We start from the raw sequence: 11,320 nt of genomic DNA, 5'->3' as shown, positions 1-11,320 counted from the left end.
ATTCATATATATGCATAAACATAAATGTACATACATATTCATATATATGCATAATTATAAATGTACATACATATTCCAGATGCGTACTACCTTTGAATATGGAAAATTCATAATAGTATGAATAACCCTGGGCTCTAAATCTAATAACACAGCTCGTGGTACGTAATGCTCATCATCTGCTTGATAAAAAAAGGCATCCTTTCTATCCGTTCCCTCTATTGCATAATCTTCCAAGATTCCTTCTGGGCTGATTCCATGCTCTGTGCATAATCTCTTCCAAAACTCAAATCCAACTATAAATAAAATGTATAAAAATATATAAATTTTATTCTATGAAAGAAAATATATATATATAGGTTTTATTACATTTATTATCTCGCACTATTATTATTAGAATATTACTAGAATATTACAAAGCACGCGTTACATTTGTTTCTTTATGGTATTATTTAAATAAATTGCAATTAAAAATCCCAAACTTAGAAGAAAGAAATGTTTTTGTCAATGCATAAAAGTAAAATTATATACTGATAAATATAAATATGCACATTCTATTTTTAATTTACGAATTTATCACATAAAATTTTGCATTACTATAAGGTTCCACTGATCTCTTTGTAAAACATATTCTTCTAACTCAAATACATAAAACAGAACATAAACATAAATGTACATACATATTCATATATATGCATAAACATAAATGTACATACATATTCATATATATGCATAAACATAAATGTACATACTCGTACATATTCATATATATGCATAAACATAAATGTACATACATATTCATATATATGCATAATCATAAATGTACATACATATTCATATATATGCATAAACATAAATGTACATACATATTCATATATATGCATAAACATAAATGTACATACATATTCATATATATGCATAATCATAAATGTACATACATATTCATATATATGCATAAACATAAATGTACATACATATTCATATATATGCATAAACATAAATGTACATACATATTCATATATATGCATAATTATAAATGTACATACATATTCCAGATGCGTACTACCTTTGAATATGGAAAATTCATAATAGTATGAATAACCCTGGGCTCTAAATCTAATAACACAGCTCGTGGTACGTAATGCTCATCATCTGCTTGATAAAAAAAGGCATCCTTTCTATCCGTTCCCTCTATTGCATAATCTGCCAAGATTCCTTCTGGGCTGATTCCATGCTCTGTGCATAATCTCTTCCAAAACTCAAATCCAACTATAAATAAAATGTATAAAAATATATAAATTTTATTCTATGAAAGAAAATATATAGGTTTTATTACATTTATTATCTCGCACTATTATTATTAGAATATTACTAGAATATTACAAAGCACGCGTTACATTTGTTTCTTTATGGTATTATTTAAATAAATTGCAATTAAAAATCCCAAACTTAGAAGAAAGAAATGTTTTTGTCAATGCATAAAAGTAAAATTATATACTGATAAATATAAATATGCACATTCTATTTTTAATTTACGAATTTATCACATAAAATTTTGCATTACTATAAAGTTCCACTGATCTCTTTGTAAAACGCGAACCTTGACAGGAACGCGCGAATCTCGCTCTCCTGGCCCTCGGTGGTGCACTCGATGTGCTGCTCGCCGTATTCCTCCTCGACGCAGTTCGCGTCCTGTAGTCCTGTCCTGGGAGAACTGGTGCGAGTTGCGAGTCCTGCTTGGAGCAGCTCCGCTCGGCTCCTCTTTCACGATCGCAGGAGCTGATATTCCCGCCATCAATTCGTTACTTCCACCTTCCACTCTCCACGATTGTGAAATTGAAGCAGCACCCAGTACCCAGTACAGCGCCACGGCAGCCATTTTCATAACTATATACATATAATACATGTGTATTTGGATATGTATATGTGCGTAAATATTGGTCGTGTAAGGCGTGTAAGCTATTGCCGATTGGCTGAGATCCAAGTTGACCAAAAATGGTGGAATTGAAATATTTTAAGCCTATCTTAAATTTTAACTTCAATAATTTATATTATACATATACATATACATATATAATTTACACATGATGACATATATATATATATATATGTGTGTGTGTGTGTATGTGTGTGTCAATAAATGCAAATAAATAAATACAATAAATTATATGATTGTAAAACATATGTCTATATAAATATACATATAATATATAAATAAATATATATATATAAATGTTGAAAATAACATTGGCTATGCGAGCCAAACGTGGATGTCAGTACGTATGCTTCCAATGAAATTAATTTTTTCGTTGGAATTTTTAATTCATGTGCACGAGGCACGAATTTTATAAATAAATATGTTTTAATATATATTAATTTATATTTGTAGTATTTTAATATAAATTTCTAAAAAAAAATAGATGTTTCTGTACCAATAAAATATTCTAACATTATTTTTCTATGTATAAATACATGTTGTATATATGCATATATATATATTATATACGCATATATAATTACCATGCATATAAAATGAGATTAAAATATACTATATATAAATATTTATACAAATCTATATATCTATATATATAAGTTCCGTCCGTCTGTCTGTCTGACCGCGAACTCCTTCCACATTTGTGGACCGATTTTCTCGAAATTAGTACCAAAATGTTCCAAATTTTTCGGGGCTGGCTGCTGTGAGGTTTTTTTTTAATTTTACGTCCTCACCCACGCACCCACCCATGCATACACACACGTGCATCCATACACACCCATACGCATATCTATCATACAAAGCTAGTATATAATAAAATAAGAAAATATTGATAGAGATTTTTATAAGAAAAATATATAAAAATAATTGAAAAAAATCAGAAAATCAATTATTTAAACTTTTGTACATTTATTTTAGCAATTATCTCACAATTATGTGACTATAAACTTGAATTTTATATTTGCATGCTTGGCTTTAATGTAATAATTGATTATCGAAAAACGGTTATTATCTTCTATATAAAGCATATAAACTTGTTAACACCATTTTTTATGCAACAATTCAATGCAATAAAATCCGATCTTTGATTAAATCTAAAATTATTTATAATAATTTACTATATGCTGTTTATATTTAATTAATTAAATAATAGTAGACAATAATATACTATATAGCACATCTTCAGTAAAGATTAATATATCAATCTAAATTAAACTTTCAGAAAACATGTTGTAAATTATATTATGCGTGGTTTACAATGGCAGCAAGCAGTACAGAATAAGCAGTAAGCTGTAAGCAGTACGAAATGAGATTTCGTACTGCTTACTACTTACTACTTACTCCGTACTGCTTGCTGCCATTGTAGACCACGCATTAAGCCTAGTCTACAATGGCAGTAAGCAGTATAGAGTTAGCAGTAAGCAGTAAGCAGTATGAAATGGGAATTGCCCATTTCGTTACTCCCGGTCTTTACATTCACTAAAAACAGTATACAATGGCAATAACAAGGCTGTAGGAATAGAGAGTATACTGTTTTTAGTGGATGTAAAGACCGGGAGTATACAATGGCAATAACAAGGCTGTAGGAATAGAAAGTATACTGTTTTTAGTGGATGTAAAGACCGGGAGTAACGAAATGGGCAATTCCCATTTCATACTGCTTACTGCTTACTGCTTACTCTATACTGCTTACTGCCATTGTAGACTAGGCTTTAGAGAATCACATCCTTTAACTTTACAATGCAATCAAAAAAAAATCAATAATTTGAAACAAAGATACAATCGATGTATAAATCCGTTTTTAAACATTGACAAATCTAAATGGTTGATAAATATTAGTAGCAAAAAAATCCCTGATACTGTGTCTGACCTTTTAAGCTTAGGTGACAACTTTGCTTTACCTTTGCAACACCACCAAAAAAAGAATCGGACTAATTATGTATTAAGGGGATCCTAGTCGGATCCTAAAGTTAGTTCTGTCGGTACGGCAGAACCAACTTTATTATTTTGGGATATCTTTTTATTGACTATACAGATCAATAAATCCTTTTCCACGATTAAAGTACTTATAAAAACGGACCGCGTTAGCTATAATTCCATATATAAATCATATAAAAATCAAAAATTACAGTTTTGTTATCGGCTTCTTTCATGTCAGCTCGTAACAATACTTATTTAATAAAAATAGTTCTGCAGTTTATCTGTGCATAAAATATAGTATACGCGATAGGGTTAACATGAAGAAATATTAGTAAACAATAAAAAGTGAGATTGCAAGTCTAATAAAAAAGTTAAATATTAAAAACATTTTCACACATATGTGTGCATACGTGCATATGTTGGATATGTGTGGTGCTAACCTATCGTGTGTATATGTGTATACGTGTATATGTTTGGATATGTGTGGTGTTAACCTGTCGGAGTTCGACCATCCGACTAGGATCCCCTTAAGCCTAGTCTACAATGGCAGTAAGCAGTATAGAGTAAGCAGTAAGCAGTAAGCAGTATGAAATGGGAATTGCCCATTTCGTTACTCCCGATTTTTACATCCACTAAAAACAGTATACAATGGCAATAACAAGGCTGTAGGAATAGAGAGTATACTGTTTTTAGTGGATGTAAAAATCGGGAGTAACGAAATGGGCAATTCCCATTTCATACTGCTTACTGCTTACTCTATACTGCTTACTGCCATTGTAGATTAGGTTTTTTAGACGTCAGGGATTCGAGTCGAGTTGCAGTAATATTTTTACAGATATTATTGAACCAACCAGAATTTCGGTTGCAAATTTGCTTCAAAAGTTTCTGTGTGAACAGAAGCACATCAAATATGTTTCTAAAAAATATTTACATGAAAATAAGGATATATTGGTTACTAGAGCCGACAAGGGTCAGACTACTGTCATCATGGATAAGAAAGATTATTATGAAAAGATGAAATTATTATTAAATGACCAATCCACTTATAAATTGTTAAAGAAAGATCCGTTAAAACAACTAACAAACAAGATAAACACATTAGTCAAGTCTTGGCGTAATAACGATTTGATTGATGAAGCTACTTACAAACATCTAAATTGTACTAACGGAAATCTGCCACGATGTTACGGTCTGCCGACGATTCATAAAACTGGCTTTCCATTAAGAGTTATAGTATCATCGATTGGTAGTCCGGTATACAATGTTTCCAGTTTCATTCACAACATATTATACAATTCGATTAAAAAACCAAACTCACATGTTAATGACGGTTGGACCTTTGTCAAAAACATTAGAGACTTTCCGATTAATGATGATGACGTAATGATATCATTAGATGTGAGTTCATTATTTACAAACATCCCGAAAGAATTGGTCCTCGATGCCATCAAAAAACGATGGAATGAGATAGAAAAAAACACTAAATTTAATTTAGCTCAGTTTTTACATGCTATTGAATTGATTTTGGATTTAACTAGCTTTAGCTTTGATGGACAGTTTTATGAACAAATATTCGGCAGTCCGATGGGCTCTCCGTTATCACCGATTTTAGCGGATTTATACGTACCTTTTGCGTTAGCTGTGCTACATTGCAATGTATGAAATTAAATCTGATTTGTTGAAAAGCTGTAGATATTAATTTATTATGTAGGATGTTGAAGGCAGCACGATACCCTCCAGTGGCTCATGCAAACTTGCAGCTCTCCATCAGAGGATTCCAGACTCTGCAACCACCGGAAGTAGCATCAGCAACAATCTCTGTCTCAGTTCTTCCTCTGCTCAACCATTTAGTTTGCAGCTCATAGAAAACATTGAATCATATGTATCTTTCTTTTGTCAAAAATGATTATTTCTATTTGACGATATCTTTTTCGAGCTCATCGCTGATTTTGTGTATGTAGTAAATTTTTACTAAAAGTAAATTTACCGATCACACATTTGGCACATGCGATAGATACGTAATACGTACGTATGTACGATAGATACGATGATCGTCGTTAAATTTTAGGTTCTTATTCTTCCTGGTAAATATCCTACCTAACTAAGATGCGTCTCCCATGTACGGCTGTAGTCGCGAATAAGTATCAATTTACTGATATTACATGAACAGTCAATTATTCCCTTTATTGATTCAAATATACAATATACATATATTAATGCTCGCTCTTATAAAGTTTTTGTGATGTACCATTCGATATGTACCCAACAATTTTATAAAATCTAAAATCGAACATGTGGTGTATAATCTACGTATAAATTCTTATAAATAGTCCAATCTTGATTATAGTCATAGTATGACTGATTTATAAGAATTAGCCAAATATTACTCTTGCTTAATAAAAACCAATAATGATATTTTTCTTTGTCGCACAAACACTTTACCAGATATAGTTGTGCAATTATTTATACATTTTTTTAAGTCATCATACATTTCCCAATTTCCTGTTTTTCGATGGCAATAAGCAACGTAATGTCCTGTTTCATTACTGCTAAACGCATCGATGTCATTATTATTAAGCTTATCGACATATTCAATGGCTGAAATTAATTTATAATTGGAATTCAAAAAAGTGATGTTTAATGGAATTTCGGAAAGAATGATTGTTTTAGGCCGAACAGAATAATTATTCATATATGCGTAGCTAGACCATTGTAACAATTCAATATCTATAAAAAGATGCGCGCCTGTTCTAAAAGTTGTACATATATTTTCATTACCACATTGACTGCATTTTTGTATTATAGGTATGATTGCTTCAGTGATAGCTTCTTGTAAATTTATTATACCATATTTGAACAATAATGATCATATTCATATATGTATATGCATAATCATAAATGTACATACATATTCATATATATGCATAAACATATAAATGTACATATACATATTCATATATATGCATAAACATATAAATGTACATACATATTCATATATATGCATAAACATAAATATATATACATATTCATATATATGCATAAACATAAATGTACATACATATTTGTTCGATAACAATAAAATGTAATTTTTGTACGTACCGAACGTAACTTCTTAACTCTTATTCCAAGATTAATATTAATTCTTTCTATATTCTTGCTATGTATAATCCTTCCTTGTTTTACGACGTTATTTCATATTATGTACAGGACTGAATGTAGTACAGGTTATATAGGAGTTGTCTTCATCTTAGAAACAGGAACCAGAATATTTATAGGATTCAAAACAGGAACCAGGAAATATATATATATATATTTCTGTAAAGAATTCCTGCGTCTCTAAAGAAATTAGGAAATATAATTAAAATATGAATTAAATGATATCACCGTAAGGCAAGATAAAAATGATTATGGATAATATCACCGTAAGGCAAAATATGAATAAGAGTTTTATAGTTTTCAGTTATCACCTTTTAAGGCAGAGAAAATATTAATCAGCTTTGATAAGATTAGATTGATAAAAATATAAATCACCATAAGGCAAAGATAGAATTAATTTGATAAAGATATAAATCACCATAAGGCAAAGATATATTAATCACCATAAGGCAAAGATAGAATTTGTTTGATAAAGATATAAATCACCATAAGGCAAAGATATATTAATCACCATAAGGCAAAGATAGAATTTGTTTGATAAAGATATAAATCACCATAAGGCAAAGATATATTAATCACCATAAGGCAAAGATAGAATTTGGATGATCACCTTATGGCTAGCCTCAAATAATTGGCTTGATGGAAGGTATCGACTATCATGATATGTACTTACATGATGTCCCCAATTGGACAAAGTCGACCTTCCTAACCAGATATATGTAATTAACCAAATATATTTCGATGTATCTCTGATGATCTTGATATTTCCGTACGATGCGCATCGTGTCGATTCAAACATAAAACGAACCACGATAAACAGCTGCATAGCAACCCGATCTTTTTCTTTTCTCATGGCACTCTATGAAAGATTCGAATAGACTTTCCTATACAATATTCATATATATGCATAAACATAAATGTACATACATATTCATATATATGCATAAACATAAATGTACATACATATTCATATATATGCATAATCATAAATGTACATACACATTCATATATATGCATAAACATAAATGTACATACATATTCATATATATGCATAAACATAAATGTACATACATATTCATATATATGCATAATTATAAATGTACATACATATTCCAGATGCGTACTACCTTTGAATATGGAAAATTCATAATAGTATGAATAACCCTGGGCTCTAAATCTAATAACACAGCTCGTGGTACGTAATGCTCATCATCTGCTTGATAAAAAAAGGCATCCTTTCTATCCGTTCCCTCTATTGCATAATCTTCCAAGATTCCTTCTGGGCTGATTCCATGCTCTGTGCATAATCTCTTTCAAAACTCAAATCCAACTATAAATAAAATGTATAAAAATATATAAATTTTATTCTATGAAAGAAAATATATAGGTTTTATTACATTTATTATCTCGCACTATTATTATTAGAATATTACTAGAATATTACAAAGCACGCGTTACATTTGTTTCTTTATGGTATTATTTAAATAAATTGCAATTAAAAATCCCAAACTTAGAAGAAAGAAATGTTTTTGTCAATGCATAAAAGTAAAATTATATACTGATAAATATGCACATTCTATTTTTAATTTACGAATTTATCACATAAAATTTTGCATTACTATAAGGTTCCACTGATCTCTTTGTAAAACATATTCTTCTAACTCAAATACATAAAACAGAACATAAACATAAATGTACATACATATTCATATATATGCATAATTATAAATGTACATACATATTCCAGATGCGTACTACCTTTGAATATGGAAAATTCATAATAGTATGAATAACCCTGGGCTCTAAATCTAATAACACAGCTCGTGGTACGTAATGCTCATCATCTGCTTGATAAAAAAAGGCATCCTTTCTATCCGTTCCCTCTATTGCATAATCTTCCAAGATTCCTTCTGGGCTGATTCCATGCTCTGTGCATAATCTCTTCCAAAACTCAAATCCAACTATAAATAAAATGTATAAAAATATATAAATTTTATTCTATGAAAGAAAATATATAGGTTTTATTACATTTATTATCTCGCACTATTATTATTAGAATATTACTAGAATATTACAAAGCACGCGTTACATTTGTTTCTTTATGGTATTATTTAAATAAATTGCAATTAAAAATCCCAAACTTAGAAGAAAGAAATGTTTTTGTCAATGCATAAAAGTAAAATTATATACTGATAAATATGCACATTCTATTTTTAATTTACGAATTTATCACATAAAATTTTGCATTACTATAAGGTTCCACTGATCTCTTTGTAAAACATATTCTTCTAACTCAAATACATAAAACAGAACATAAACATAAATGTACATACATATTCATATATGCATAATCATAAATGTACATACATATTCATATATATGCATAAACATAAATGTACATACATATTCATATATATGCATAAACATAAATGTACATACATATTCCAGATGCGTACTACCTTTGAATATGGAAAATTCATAATGGTATGAATAACCCTGGGCTCTAAATCTAATAACACAGCTCGTGGTACGTAATGCTCATCATCTGCTTGATAAAAAAAGGCATCCTTTCTATCCGTTCCCTCTATTGCATAATCTTCCAAGATTCCTTCTGGGCTGATTCCATGCTCTGTGCATAATCTCTTCCAAAACTCAAATCCAACTATAAATAAAATGTATAAAAATATATAAATTTTATTCTATGAAAGAAAATATATAGGTTTTATTACATTTATTATCTCGCACTATTATTATTAGAATATTACTAGAATATTACAAAGCACGCGTTACATTTGTTTCTTTATGGTATTATTTAAATAAATTGCAATTAAAAATCCCAAACTTAGAAAAAAGAAATGTTTTTGTCAATGCATAAAAGTAAAATTATATACTGATAAATATGCACATTCTATTTTTAATTTACGAATTTATCACATAAAATTTTGCATTACTATAAGGTTCCACTGATCTCTTTGTAAAACATATTCTTCTAACTCAAATACATAAAACAGAACATAAACATAAATGTACATACATATTCATATATGCATAATCATAAATGTACATACATATTCATATATATGCATAAACATAAATGTACATACATATTCATATATATGCATAAACATAAATGTACATACATATTCCAGATGCGTACTACCTTTGAATATGGAAAATTCATAATGGTATGAATAACCCTGGGCTCTAAATCTAATAACACAGCTCGTGGTACGTAATGCTCATCATCTGCTTGATAAAAAAAGGCATCCTTTCTATCCGTTCCCTCTATTGCATAATCTTCCAAGATTCCTTCTGGGCTGATTCCATGCTCTGTGCATAATCTCTTCCAAAACTCAAATCCAACTATAAATAAAATGTATAAAAATATATAAATTTTATTCTATGAAAGAAAATATATAGGTTTTATTACATTTATTATCTCGCACTATTATTATTAGAATATTACTAGAATATTACAAAGCACGCGTTACATTTGTTTCTTTATGGTATTATTTAAATAAATTGCAATTAAAAATCCCAAACTTAGAAAAAAGAAATGTTTTTGTCAATGCATAAAAGTAAAATTATATACTGATAAATATAAATATGCACATTCTATTTTTAATTTACGAATTTATCACATAAAATTTTGCATTACTATAAGGTTCCACTGATCTCTTTGTAAAACATATTCTTCTAACTCAAATACATAAAACAGAACATAAACATAAATGTACATACATATTCATATATATGCATAAACATAAATGTACATACATATTCATATATATGCATAAACATAAATGTACATACATATTCATATATATGCATAAACATAAATGTACATATTCATATATATGCATAAACATAAATGTACATACATATTCATATATATGCATAAACATAAATGTACATACATATTCATATATATGCATAATCATAAATGTACATACATATTCATATATATCGTATGCATAAACATAAATGTACATACATATTCATATATATGCATAAACATAAATGTACATACATATTCATATATATGCATAAACATAAATGTACATACATATTCATATATATGCATAATCATAAATGTACATACACATTCATATATATGCATAAACATAAATGTACATACATATTCATATATATGCATAAACATAAATGTACATACATATTCATATATATGCATAATTATAAATGTACATACATATTCCAGATGCGTACTACCTTTGAATATGGAAAATTCATAAT

The 11,320-nt window shown here is 28.9% G+C and overlaps 1 protein-coding gene across 1 annotated transcript; it reads left to right on the top strand.

Annotated features, from left to right (window-relative positions):
- Positions 1–4,897: 4,897 nt before the first annotated feature.
- On the top strand, positions 4,898–5,816 carry LOC145946730 (uncharacterized). Its single transcript, XM_083056483.1, has 2 exons — positions 4,898–5,533; positions 5,622–5,816. The coding sequence occupies exons 1-2, from the start codon at positions 4,898–4,900 to the stop codon at positions 5,814–5,816; spliced, it is 831 nt and encodes a 276-aa protein (XP_082912609.1).
- The last annotated feature ends 5,504 nt before the right edge of the window (positions 5,817–11,320 follow it).

The sequence above is a fragment of the Prenolepis imparis genome, unplaced genomic scaffold (genome assembly GCF_030444845.1).
Source record: "Prenolepis imparis isolate NDT839.2.m4 unplaced genomic scaffold, iyPreImpa1.0 SCAF_19, whole genome shotgun sequence".
Classification (NCBI taxonomy): Eukaryota; Metazoa; Arthropoda; class Insecta; order Hymenoptera; family Formicidae; genus Prenolepis; species Prenolepis imparis.
The sequence above is the reverse complement of the archived record's forward strand: the minus strand, read 5'-3'. Positions and strand labels throughout refer to the sequence as shown.